This window comes from Maniola jurtina, chromosome 6, assembly GCF_905333055.1.
Source record: "Maniola jurtina chromosome 6, ilManJurt1.1, whole genome shotgun sequence".
In the NCBI taxonomy this organism is placed as follows: Eukaryota; Metazoa; Arthropoda; class Insecta; order Lepidoptera; family Nymphalidae; genus Maniola; species Maniola jurtina.
This window is the reverse complement of record NC_060034.1, coordinates 8,933,698-8,948,130: the sequence shown is the minus strand read 5'-3', so window position 1 is coordinate 8,948,130 and position 14,433 is coordinate 8,933,698. Positions and strand designations below refer to the sequence as shown.

The following is a 14,433-nucleotide window of genomic DNA, read 5'->3' as shown; positions in this document are numbered from 1 at the left end:
AATGTCATCCCCGACGTCAGATACTGCTAATATTACTGGCATTCTTGGTATTGAATACGTCTTTTCTGGCTCTTGCACCAATGGGCATGTGCAATGTCCCTGAAATGCTTACTTTTTCAAAAACTACGCTTAACAGGGCTCTCTCCGTCACTCGCTTCATACAATCGTAGTTCCAATTTCATTTGAATACTAAGCAACCAAAGTTCATGAAATTTTGTAGACATATTTTAGAAACTAATATCTGTGTCTTAAAATTGAGGCGTGCTTCTTGCGTCCAATTTCGAATTGCAGGTAGATTTATCATTCACAAGATTTAAGAAGCGGTGTGGAGAGAAGGAAATTTGTGTAGTTAATAATAATAATCATCTAGCAAATGCCTTGGCATGGAGCCGGAAATGTAATGGGTAAAATCTCAGCGGGTAGAATTCCAATGCGAAGAGTAATAGATAAGCCCTAACTTTCTAAAATTGTTATGTCAGTACGTATGAATATGTAATTTTGAGAAATATTTATGATGAAACTATTACATTCTAGAGGATGCCCGCGACTGCGCCCGCGTGGATTTAGGTTTTTAAAGATCCCGTGGGAACTTCTTGATTTTCCGGAATAAAAAGTTGGCTATGTCAATTACAGGGACGCAAGCTACCTCGGTACCTTTCATACAAATCGGTTAAGCGGATGGACAGTGAAAAGGTGTGAAAAGGCAGACAGATAAACAGATAGTTTCGCATTAATTAATTATTATATTAGTATCGATTCATTTGTTGATAGCAATCTACGCGATTCGAGTATTGACAATCGAATTTGTCAGTATGCCATTGGAGCTGCAGGTGTCCGAAGTTAATTTTTTAAAGTATAAATTTTAAACCCTTTGAAGTAAATTGGCTTAAAATGAAAAATCGGCTCTGCGCTACTCGCACTTTGTCCCAATCATATTTCCCTTTGGAGCGATCTCACGGCGGAAATGAATTCATCCGGCAAATGAATGGACTTCACTTGTGTGGGAGGCTTGATTAATGATGAATATGAATTTTCAATATCGCTTTATTAAAAAATGCAAATAAAACATGTTTAGCTACAAGTTTTTGATTATAATATAAATATAAATATGATTATATAATAATATAAATATGATTATAATTATTATTATTCATTTTTGCTTTTAGACCATAAGGTTCGATGCCATGCGATGCGATGGGATGCGAAGCGATGCGATGCGATGCGTTGCGATGCAATGCGATGGAATGTGACGCGATGCGGTGCGATGCGATTCGATGTAATGCGGTGCGGTGCGATGTCGGTCGGGTCTGATGAGTTATGACTTTAAATCTCTTTGGAATCGCATATACAGGTTTATCTATCTAGGCATCTAGATAGATAAGATTTCCGAAATATTATTTCGGTGGGTGCCCAACGAGTCACACCCAATCATGTAACTGTATGACTCATTGGGAATTCTTTTGTATACGACTTACCTACCTACCATATGAACAAAAGTCATATATACATTATGATAATAGATAAGCAAAGTTTTTTTTTCATTTAAAAGGGCCCTAGATAATCAAAGTTACAAAGACTAGTTAAACTTTTTTAATTTAAAGTAAGCTGCCAAGGCAAGGTGTCAGCTCGAGGCTTGCGTTCATTGAGGTAGCTTCTCAGCCGAACCCTCTGATAAGCTCCAGATTTAGGGCTGAGCGAATTTGTTTGGGTAATTTACTTTCCGAGTTGTGAAGACAATAAAACTTACCTTCATTTCTAGCCTTTCTTTCAAACATATCAGCGTATTAACTTATACTTAAAAGAAAACTTTACTATGCCCAATAATTATCACAACTATAAATACATAATATTTCAAAAGTTAAATAAGTACACACAAGTAATACATTTCCTATACATCTGTATTCTGTAAAGACGAGAAGTTCTAATCATGACGTCAGAACAAAGAAGGGGTGTGATAGCGTTCGCGATACACGAGCCAAATGCAGAGCTTTATTTAGTTAAGGCGCCATTACACGGGCCATATAAACTGTCAAAGTTCAAGTCTTGGAAAACGACGCGGGGCGTCGCCATGCCGCTGTGAGTCTTTGTTTATTTTGTTCTCGTTTGTTACATATTGAGAGAAATTAATCTTATTTTATTTTTAACAATTTAATGCCAAATATGTACAACAAACAAGCCTTGTCTGTTTCGACACGTAATATTTTAAATAAAGAGCAGCTAAAAGGAAAAACACGACAGTTTTTAGTTTGCTATTCCATTTTTAGAACGTCTTCATCTTGTGTCTAATAAAACCGGCAGATCCGATTGAACCGAATTGTGATCAATTTTTTAGGTTTTCGTGCTACTTTTTAGTTTAATAGTGTGTCCTATAAGGATTCTGATAAATAAAATCACATCACACTAATATTATAAAGTCGAAAGTTTGTGTGTATGTGTGCATGTTTGTTAGTTTTTCACGCAAAAACTACTGAACGGATTTGGCTCAAATCTGCAAAGGAGATAGATTATATCTTGGATTTACACGTAGGCTACTTTTTATCCCGGAAAATCAATGAGTTCCAACGGGATTTTTAATAAACCTATATCCACGCGAACTAAGTCGCGGGCATCAGCTAGTAAATAATAATAAAAAGTTTTGCAAAGTTATAGAACGAAACTCTCCCCACGCAAGTTCAACTCGCATACACGGTCTGTCTGATTTTTAGAAGGAAGTATTTCTAATTGACTTATTACTTTAGAGACTTCACTGAAAATTAAACGCGACGAAGCAAGAATAAGGTCATTCCTACCTACTATTCGATATCATGATAAAAAATTAAGTTCCTTACTTGAAATGAGGGCCCAGAAATGTGTCGGATGCTAAATAAGGTGTCACTCTCTAAAAAATGGAGCACCACGGAGGAAGGTAAGTTATTGCGGTCATATAACTTCGTGTTGCAATTAGGACACAGCGCTGTTTTTGTTGTCTTTTTGTGAAAACTTTTCTCTATTTTCTCGTTTATTTAAATCAGACTAAAAATACGAGTAGTACATGTGTACATACGTAGTATAAATTAGTCACAAAACCTTTTTAACTGTAAAAATTGATTTGAGAGCTGACCCAAAACCACATAGAATAATTAATAGAAATCTACAATAAAAAATTGATGTTTCTAAAAAAGTTGGATACGTATGACCATCTAAAAACGAACTAGGTAAAAACCTTGACCTTACGTAGCATTCCTTTTTAAAACATTAGTTTTCAAAACTTCTTACGTTTTTGGTTATTTATTCAAAGACTAAAACCAAAAATTCATTAATTGCATAAAGTTTCTAGAATATGTCTGCAAAATTTCACGGACTTTGCTTGCTTAATATTCAAATGAAATTGGAACTACGTTTGTATGGAGCGAGTGACGGAGACATCCCTCTTAATTAACAAGTTCAAGTCACTGCTATTAATAGTGGGGATTCTGAATATCAACCACTAGAAATAGTGCTTGATTTAATGTGGCCTGAAACTATACTGAACCCAAAACAGATGTGAGTTTGCAGATCTCTAATCTCGGACAGATTTATTTCCCGTATTTTAGCAGGTATGTAAGTAGGTAAGTACGAGTGTAAACAGTTTCTTTTACCTTGATTTTCTTCGCTTGTTTACTCGTTCCTTCAAATCCGTAATCGAGTTTACAGCTTGTCCGTGTATTTGGTTCGTTTTCGAGTTTATACGATATAAAATAAAACAGAGGTAGAAAAGAATTCTATTTTTCGTATTGGCAGCTTTGACGAAGTTTTATTATAAAGTAGATTGTAAAATATGAAATCTAATACTTATTCTATTCTGTTAAAATATTTTTTAATTTAAATTTTAAGTCGTCTCTTTATGGCTTTATTTAAACCTAGATTAACACTATAAAAATAATTTTTCAAACGGGTGGTTATTCTAAGTTTTCAAACGATTTTTTTGATAAGTAGAAAACAAATAAAATAAAAATACCTAATGATTACTATTAGGTAATTCAAAAGTGATCGTTTTTTAGTTTAAAATCCTAGTTAGGTAGCTATAATATGAATTGTTATTTTATGAAATATGTGTCAAGTGAATACCTGCTACCGCCTATGAACATTTGCAGCACCAGGGAAACCGCCATCAGCATGAGTTGCTGGCTTTCAGGAATTTGTTGATCTACTTACTCCTTGAATTACCTCATGATGAAATTCAGTTGAACAGCGCCGAATACAGTTGGGACCACAATATGCACGTGCGTGGAAAAAAGATCTGACACAACGGCTTATAAATCGAATAAAAATTAACAAAAATCGTCAAGTAAACGGGTAATTAATAGCCATTGAGCGACCATCACTGGCGCCCATTTTAAATGGTTAATGCCTTAATGGATATCGTAGGCTGAGAGTGTTCCAAATGGACCGTTTAAACACTCATTTCATATTCACTTTTGCACTGGACCAAGCGATTCGAAACGATGAATTATTATCATTCAAATGTTCATATTCAACTTGTACATTTACCATCCTTCAATGTGTGATGCATTATTAATAGCATGGATTGAAGCAATATCAAAAATGAATTTATGGAATTATGAGAATGTACGATACAGATTAGACATCAGGTAAAAAGTATTCTGACCTTGAACTGGTGCAGTGATTTATGTATTAATTTACTAGAGACGGGTCGCCAGCAGAGCACTTTTTAAGTTAAAAGTTACAACTAGTTTTAACTAGTTAAAATTAGAATTTTAATTAGCAATATGTTTATCTTAAACTTTTGTCGACTGATAACTTTTCCTTTTTAAATGGGCTACGCCTGAGCTTCCCACCTTAAACTCCTTTTCACTTAGAAGTCGCCGGCTCGCTTCACTCGGTACATCCCGTCTTTGCTCCACTCGCCCATTTATAGGCTCGCTTTATTCTGGAACTCCTTCACAAGCTTCCAGGGGTAGGACACACAAGACGTTGTGGAGCTGAGGCAAGAGATTTCTTTGTGGGCTACTTAGTTAATTCTAGTTTTGTTAGTTAAAACTAGCCGTAACCAAAGCTTGGTAAAAGGGGTTTGAACTGTGAAATATGTAATATTTAATCTTCTTCTTCTTCCAGCCCTTATCCCATGCTACGTGGGGTCGGCACAACATGTCTTCCTCTTCCACTCTCTTCTGTCATCCATCAACATATCATCTAAATCACACTAATATTATAAAGGCGAAAGTTTGTATGTGTGTGTGTGTGTGTGTGTATGTTTGTTACTCCTTCACGCAAAAACTACTGGACGGATTTGGCTGAAATTTGGAATGGAGATAGATAATATCCTGGATTAGCACATAGGCTACTTTTTATCCCGGAAAATCAAAGAGTTCCCACCTAAACCACCTAAATCCACGCGGGCGAAGTCGCGGGCATCGGCTAGTATTTAATATTCAAGCTAATTCATTAATTGTTTCCTACGAGACACTGTCACGTTAGGAAGAAAATAGAACAATCTCCAAAGTGTCTTGCCTATCTCACAGGATCTCCTAATTACACGTCACGCGCATGCAGTGATTGATTGTAACGCTAATATCTGTGACAACACTACGTTATGTGATGTATTTTGTACTTCCGATATTGCCTTCTGCCTTGATATTTGGTAATTGATTTGTTCTAATTTTATACCTTTTCTTATTACACGCAATTTTTTTATCTGTAACGTATGTTGTCTTCCCAGGCCCCTTATATTCAAATGAAGCATATCTTTGTGATCTCAAACTTGTCAGTTTCAGTTTGAAGAGTTTCATATATTTGAGCATTTGATGGTTGAGCAATGTATACGGATCTCTTGGAGTAGTCTCTGGCTCTGATTGCGTGAGCGGTCTTCTATAATAATATGACAATGAAAAGAAAATTGTAGTTCGCTATGCAGTTTCAGAAAAATGTTACAAAATACATTTTGCACTTGGTTACGGGGTTAAAAACATATTTCAAAACTTCAATATGTCGTAGTCCATCTTAAACTAAATTCAAATTTTCGTAAGAGAGAAAAATACGAGGTATCATATCACTCAATATTTAGAACTTCAAACATTATAAAAGTCATATTGTGACAGGCAGCGACAAACTTAATTTTGCTAAACTGGCGTTCAAATGAAATATTACTTTGCACAACTTAATAAAGAACTGACAGAAACTTTTAAAACTTTAGTATATTTTTAGTATATTTTCCTTCCAACCATTTCATTAAATAAGCTTCAACAATGCAAAATTACTCTAATACGAGATGACGTTAACTTTACCATTGAGGTAATATTACCTACCCATTCTTCCCATCTTATTTACAAAAAGTTACCCTAAGGAAAACAACATAAAGTTACCCTCTTTCACATTTGCGAATATTATTCATTGTTTCAGTCTTGTTCGTCATATGAGAAGTAATATGTTACAAGGGTGTTACGTTAAAACCTCTTACGATGAAAAATGTTGTACCTTCAAGGAATACTTAACGAGCTGTGATATCTGAAAGCTTCGCTGTATGAAATAGTAGAATTCAGTAGGCATGTCTCGTAAAATCATAATGCCTTGCGTTAGTAGGTATTAGATTGATTTTTTAGTCTCTTTGTATTAAAAGTTATTAATTTCTAGAAACTTATTGAATAATATTAATATTTAATAGCTTCAGAGCCAGACCTAGACACTAGCATAGAGCTTAGTAGGTATCATAGATAAGTAACCACTCCTTAACACTTGGTGTGGTAGGTAGGTACAAACATTTGTCGAATTTGGAAATATAAGTTCCAAGTTATTTTGCGCTAATATGAAGAAACAATAACTTTTGTTTGTATTAGGATCTGTCTGACAATCCACCCATGACGAGGGTCAGGTAGAGCCTTACTCATTCTGCGAGGAGACTCGCGCTCAGTAGTGAACCGGCGATGGGTTGAGATAGTGATGATGATGATGATGATGTTAAGATCACAATTGATTCTAAGCTCAAGTTTAAGCTTTCGTTGAGAAAGCTCTAATTGATTCTCCATCATCATTATTGCGCTTGAAATTAGATCTAGGGGATAATCTGGTGCACAGTTGAGGTAAGCGGTGTTTTATTAATTTCTCGTTGCCTGGGGGACTCGAACGAGAGTTAATCGGATTTTCTGTACAAGTTGAGGCACTTTCAAGTATGGTGGAAGGGTGCGAATATGTTCCGAGTTTACGAAACACCTTAGTAGGGGTTGCAACAATTATGTAAACCTTTTAGGACATACATATGTATTATTTTATGAAGCTGATATGTGATAATTTCTCTAATATTATTTTATCGCATAGTTACCTAGTATACTTACATGTATAATATTATTATGATAATGAAAATTATAACATCTGCATCTGCGCACCTAACTCTTGGGATGGGGGCGACTATTATACTTACATTATTTTGTAACTCGAGTATGTAGTATGCCCCTGTATGTTGCACAATTAATTGCTATCATTTCATGCATTTTCGATCTTCCACGTGCGATCTATAAATCACACCACAGGGTAGCTTAAAATATGAGTGTCTAAACTCACCGTCTCATACGTAATAATTACGATTATGTTACAAAAATGATTTTAAATCAGGAAATATCCGAAACTAATATAAACTCATAGTTACTTTATTTGTAAGTAAGTTGAGTATGTGATGCGGCGCGCAATCGCGATCAGTACGTGCATCTTCAATTTGCCACGTGCGGAGACGAACGATCAATGTGCGCACGATAAATAGCACTGACGTAGCACATTTTTCAATCAGACTACACGTTTTAATCAAGTATCTATCTACCTCGGGCACTTACGGTTCGATTGAATTGTGTAAATCTTTAATACGAGTAAACAAGATAGTAACTTAGTAAGAGTGAAGCATAGAGGTATTAAGTTTGTAAAAGATTGTTTCTCATCATGAAAAATTGAAGTGTTTTATTAGTTACCTTCTTAACAGGACTCTCTCCGTCACTTACTCCATACAATCGTAGTTCCAATTTCATTTGAATATTAAGCAACCAAAGTCCATGAAATTTTGCAGACATATCCTAGAAACTAATATCTGTGCCTGTGGTGTTTTAGATTTTTCTAAAAATATGTAGTTTTAAAACTTGTATGTGAATTTTTAAGACTGCGTAACTTTGAAACCGAATATTTTAACAGAAATCTGGACAACCACAGGCATAGATATTAGTTTCTAGAATATGTCTGCAAAATTTCATGGACTTTGGTTGCTTAATATTCAAATGAAATTGGAATTACGTTTGTATGGAGCGAGTGACGGAGAGACCCCTCTTAAATCAATTTCAAATCTAAACATCTCATTTATAGATAGCCAAATATTTAAATCAGAATAATTTCACGTTAGTATTTGACTGACAGACCCAGCACTGGGCTCAGTTACGTAGCAAATGTAATTAATTTATAGGCGAGCAGGGTCAGACCGCAGGCGACGGGCGGCGGCGGCGGTTTGGCATATTATCATCGTGCCGCATCACTTAGCATTTTTGCCTCTTTGCTGTCAGTGCTGACACACGTGAGTCTGCGCAACTGTGATAGGCGCCTGTGGCTACTAATGAATTAATTAAATATAGTAAAACTCGTTTTTACTTCTTCATCTCTAACTTTTAGGAGATTATATCACTTGCTAAAAACGTCCTAACGAAACCTGCATGCTTGAGTGTTCTCCATAATGTTCTTAAAATTGTATGAAGTCTGCCAATCCGTACTTGGCCAGCGTGGTGGACTATGTCCAAACCCTTCTTATTCTGAGAGGAGACCCGTAAGTGAGTATGAGTAGTGAGTAGATGATAAGATGAAAGATATGCAAGTAAAGTCTAGTAACAGAATTAATAAGGGCTCAGAAGCTCGTGGCATTTTCAGAATAGGCTACGTAGCTGGTGTGCGTGCCGCTACAATATTCATGAGACGGCCGCCGCTGCCCGCGGTTGCGGTTGAAGGCGGACAAGCAACCGCTAACCCGAATCGGATCTGTTCCATCGATAGAACGAAATACCTTTTTAGAAATCTGTTCTACCTCTTCTGTTCTTAATTTAAAGCGGAATATACATTATGAAATTAGTGGCACGACATTAATTTTATTATCAATTGCATGTGGCAACGTCTAATTTTGTAATGCATGCATTCATTACGAAATTAGACGTTTACACATGCAATTGATAATGCAATTAATGTCGTGACACTAATGTCGTACCTAATGTAAATTCCGCTTTGGTGTAGGTAAAAATAAGGTGAATAGGCAATTTTGATGGCGACCTTTTAGTAGTTAGTACATAGCCTAATACCAATCGTAGACCGTTTTGATTTTGTTTGTTGCATTTTCATTGTTTTGTATCCAGGCCAGTGTTCTGTATTTTTACAAACGTTCAATTTTTCTTTTAAATAATATTTTGTTATCTAGAAAACCTACTTAACCTTAAACTTCTTCAAAACTTACTTAGCCTACCTTTGAATCTTCATTTTTGCCAGCAGCTTTATTATCGAAAAACAAGTGCCGCATATAATATCTTTTTTTTAAAAAGTGAACTGAGGCTAATGTAATCTAATTATCTTGTACTTATCTTAATTGTGTTAATGTAACATTGACCTCAGAATGACATCAGACAACTTAATAATAATACTTACTAAATATTTTTAATTTTGAACTCTGCTTTTAGAAACTTATAATAAACTTAGCTTTAGAACGAGGTTATACCAACTCATAAAATTTTATCTTATAGCGGTACATAAAAATATTTAATCGTATACGAGTATGCTGTAGCAATGCTTTCCTTTTATGCACAACTAGCTGATACCCGCGATTTCGTATAGATATACTTAGATGTATAAAATACAGTGGAAACTCTGATTTTTTCGGGATAAAATGCTTGTCACTGCAGGTCTTAATTAAGTAGGTATATGTAAAAAATCACGCCAAGCCGTTACTCTGTTGCGGTGTGATTGAAGGAAAAACCGTCAAACTAACGAACAAAAACACTTTCGCATTTACAGTAAGTATGGGTAGTAGGTAATTATAGTACATGCATGAATTTTGTTTACCTATGTATAAAGCTAGTGTAGTTCTGAAAGTGCCAACCCACAAATTTGAAAGTTAGCCAAGTTGTATCGACAGGGAGTGTTTGCGGTCACAAGCTATCCGCTCTGCTTGTCGCTTCGCTTCGCAACGTGGTTGCAGCATAATATACAGTAAAACTAAGTATATTGTATGCAAAATCAGCTGTAGTTTAAATGTATTGTTCACCATACTTATCTATACCATATTACCGTTTGATCGTTATTTTTAGTAAAAAAAACCGGCCAAGTGCGAGTCAGACTCGCGCACCGAGGGAATGCTAAATCGCTTGGCGGCATGGCTTCGCCAGTAGGGTAGTAACTAGCTACAGCCGAAGTCTCCCCCCAGACCAGACCAGAAATTAAAAAATTGTAAAATTCCAAACCTATTCCGGGAATCGAACCCCGGATCTGCCACTAATAAGACCACAGCGCTTACCAATACGCAGCATAATATTCACTTCTGAACAAGTAACACTTACAAGGCAATAAAGTGCACCAAAATTAACTCCCCAAGCAAAACCTATTAAAAGAGAGAGAGGAGGAAATCTGCTTGCAGCCTGCGCAAAATTTACTTGTTGGCGTCTGCGTTCAAGTAAGCAGAGGTAGTCGGAACCGGGTAAGGTAATTGAACTAATAAATCTAGCCGTGTAACAGCTCTCGACTTGCTCAGGATCAAGGCGAAATCATTAAACCTTCGCTCAGATTTCTCTCCGAGTTACCTTGCATTTAGTTATACGATACCAAAGCACGGATTCGCATTGGAGCATTTTCGTTTTCCTATTCTTAAAAGTGATTCAAAAATAAATTGCTCGTTTATCTTTGAAAAGGGGTCTGTTAAAATTATGTGATACCCGCGATTTTAGCTGCTCGGATTTAGGTGTTACCAAAAATCTTGCGGGGATCCTTTGATTTTCAAAAATGAAATACCTATAGCTTATGTGTTAGTTCAGGGTGTAGAATTCCAAACAATGAAGTCATTCAGTCACTGTGGCGTCAAAGAGTAAGAAACATTCACATGTATAATAAAATTTCATATCAAATGAAATATTAAATAAGACGAATGCCTATATTTATTTGTTCCTACACCTATACATTAAAATAATAAATATTATGTAGGTTATCTTCTTCTCTTATTTTAGTGTAAAATTAAGTCGGTTATAACTTTTAAACTTTTTTCATCTACATATCTATTTTACATTCATACTCTATGTGTAAAATTATATCTAACCTTTTTCACTAAAATTTTAATAATAGTACCAGTAATATAATTTTATTAATTATAATTAATTATTTTAGTATAATTATCAAATAGATAACATAATTTTCCTGAAGGACAGATTTCCCACACTGCGAAAGAAATTTTGCCAGTTGTCCATAAGTTGTCCTTTGTACCTATACACTTTTTTCATAGTATAGGTAGGTAGGTATATGTTTTATTTTTAAGTTATTGGTACGCGAATAAATAAATAAATTGGTCAGCTAAATTTGAAAATAGTAACAATTAATGCTTCTGAATCACCTATTTCCTACAAATATCGTGGCAACTTTACACAGCCTTTATCGTGTTTGTAATGTGCGATACCATTTTATAATCGTGTTTTATTTTTTATCGTTTACAACTTCCTTGAGCGATCAATAACGTTGTTTGTTTTGAAACTTCTCATGAGAAAGTTACTGTACACGCTATTTATGATTGCCTTATTTGCTAACAACTGGGAAAAAACTATACAGGTTAAAATATTTTATTTTCAAATTACGTTATTTAATTGATTGAATAATCTTCTGTAAAGGTGTATTTTAGAGCAGACTGTTTATAACAATGAAGAGCATCCAGAGCTAAGTAATATGGATGATTTATATTTTTTAACTTCATTCATTTACAAGAAAACCCACGAAGAATTGCATACAGTAAGAACAGAAAAGAATCATCCAAGATCAACAACAATTTCTCCGGCAAAGCATTTCTCAAATAATGCCAAAGTTAGTTCATATTTTCCACCGTACTTAATTTTAAATATTGCGGCGAAAATGGATAAATAGCATTGTTTGTTTTAGAAAGCAAAATTGCATCAGACACAAAAAGCCACTCTAAGCGATGTCCTAATGATGAAACTTGTTTCTTACTACGAGGAGAAGTACAAAGTAGCAGATCACGAACCAACAGAAAGAGAAACAAAAACCCCAGTGCTAAGTGAAAACGATATTTTAGACACTGAAAACAAAGATGCACTAAGGATTGGCTACGGGTATAAAAATCTTAAAAGCGTAAGATATTTTATAATTTATGAGTTCTGGGTTATTTATTACTTACAGTAGCAGACATTGATCTCTAATAATTAATACAAGTACGCTGGACTTGCTATTGCCGACTTAGTATTTTTGAAGGAACTTGATCATCGCCATTTTAGCGCCGATAGTAGCAGTGAGCGTCTTGTGAGCGTATTCGGAACTAAATGTTAGTGATGAGGCATATTCTGTCAAAATAATTTCAACACGGCATGAACACAAAGCGTCAAATTTAATTTTCGGTAAGCATGCTCGGCCTCTTAGCTAAAATAAAACCTTTGTTGCAGTATTCTAATATAATGGACGAGCCGGAGGTAGTAATTGCCTGATAGGCGTTAATAATCTTGTTTTTAAGGATAAAAAGACGAATATAACTTATTATTGTTTGCGTAAGTTTTTAATTTTTTTTTTTTTTGATTTTTAAACTTCACCGGCCACTAATCTGGGTCATCATCATCATTATTTTATTATTGTAAGTTTTCGTAATAAAATGAAAATGTAACTTTTGTTGATAAACGTACTAAATTCAGAAAGAAGGCCAATCTAGGCCATTCTGTTAAAGCAATTTGTTTTTAGAATCGCATTAGGCACCTATGCAAACAATTTAATCTAGGTTTATAAATAGATTGAAAATTATGGTTGGTTTAGAATGTAATTTGCTGTGGTTTTAATCAAAATTAGTGTTTGTACTGACCAGGGGTCATTAGATGCGGTTGTTGAAATACTCATAGATCACAGAAAGGCATGCTCAACATTCATCAAATAATGAGTACATAATATTATTACGTCCATTTTAACGTTTGAACTACCGTGAGTGATTTCCATTATACTTAAGTATATTATTATTATCGACTAAATACGTGAGTATGCCATAACAACCTATACTTACAATTATTATATCCAATATAATATAGGCCTTGCACTTTTTGTAAAAGAATAATACCCGTATTTAAAATTAGGTACTACTTATATTTCTTGACTAGGATTTCTTCGAGATCTTCTTGTTAGGATTTTAAAATCCAGTAGGGAGCTCTTTGATTTTCTGGAATAAAAAGTAGTCGATGTCACTCTCCAGGTCTTTCTGTATGCAAAAAATTGCACCGATCCGTTGCTCCGTTGCGGCAGGGCTATTATAGGTATCAGCACAAAAATAACTGTCATTTTATATGACACACTCACGGCACACTGTTTCCAGCGTACCTCTTTATTTAGTCCATTTCAATGGTTCATTTTGATATGATCACATTTCAGTTGTTCAGTATGATAAGATAACATACTGGGAGCTCATACGAATAACGCGATTGTAGAAGAAATGTATTTTCGTGAATACTAGGGCTTAGGATTGTTAGTTACTACGATTATGTACAACAGTGAGATTTGAATAGTTTTTGTTAACATTAGGTATTGTTTAACAAAATAATTACTTACCTAAATACTGTTAGGGTAATAATAAATATGTTATTAATTGAGGTTATTTATCTGGTAATTATAATATGAGTTGATGCTTGAATTGTATTTCCGGATAACTTACAACAATAAACATAAATGTAATTTGTCAAACCTATTTGAAATAGACTACATAAACTATCTAAATATTATAGTTTAAAATAGCTAATCGTAAGTTTGGGGTTCAGTTTTGGAAAGAAAGCGCGGAGTGGAGTACCTGCATATTATTACAATGTTTTTCAATGCAGACGTTAAATTGTTCATAATAATAATAATAATTAGTGATAAGTGAAGTCAAACTGTAAATTAGAATTACATATACAATAAACCTTTTGCAATTAATTGATTAAAAGTTGTTTGAGCTTTTTCCTGTTGCCAATAATACGTAGGTACCTACCTACTTGTAGTCATAGTACCGACTAACCTATTATACCTGAATAAAAGCTTTCTCCAATTTTATATAGTGCAGTTACATGTACCTAACCGGTAAAAGTACATTTAAACGTCAGGGAATACGGCGTTTCAATGTACAGAGTTCTCTTTCCGTATGTTAAAAACGATTTAACCGTAGAATTCAACTGTAGCTGGAAAATTCAACCACGTGAAACGAAAAGTTTTTAAAAATCCCGTGCAAAGAAATTG

At 34.7% G+C, this 14,433-nt stretch overlaps 1 protein-coding gene and 2 long non-coding RNA genes across 8 annotated transcripts in view; 2 read left to right on the top strand and 1 right to left on the bottom strand.

The window, feature by feature from the left end:
- Positions 1-1,482, bottom strand: part of LOC123866121 — a 19,142-nt gene extending 17,660 nt beyond the window's left edge. The window contains exon 1 of the long non-coding RNA XR_006796133.1: positions 1,472-1,482. This is a non-coding gene — a long non-coding RNA (uncharacterized LOC123866121). The remainder of the gene's footprint in view (positions 1-1,471) is intronic.
- Positions 1-14,433, top strand: part of LOC123866122 — a 16,353-nt gene extending 1,920 nt beyond the window's left edge. Inside the window, exon 3 of the long non-coding RNA XR_006796134.1 lies at positions 13,844-14,433. This is a non-coding gene — a long non-coding RNA (uncharacterized LOC123866122). The remainder of the gene's footprint in view (positions 1-13,843) is intronic.
- Positions 11,678-12,739, top strand: LOC123866116. 6 transcript variants are annotated; one of them, XM_045907477.1, is made up of 4 exons: positions 11,678-11,775; positions 11,866-12,039; positions 12,115-12,324; positions 12,633-12,736. In XM_045907477.1, exons 1-4 carry the CDS (start codon positions 11,722-11,724, stop codon positions 12,672-12,674), a joined length of 480 nt encoding a protein of 159 aa, XP_045763433.1. In that variant the 5' UTR covers positions 11,678-11,721; the 3' UTR covers positions 12,675-12,736. The 6 variants fall into 6 exon arrangements, 3 of the variants coding, with proteins under 3 accessions (XP_045763433.1, XP_045763431.1, XP_045763434.1); XM_045907475.1 differs by having other exon boundaries at positions 11,687-11,790; positions 12,633-12,739; XR_006796129.1 differs by having other exon boundaries at positions 11,688-11,790; positions 11,850-12,039.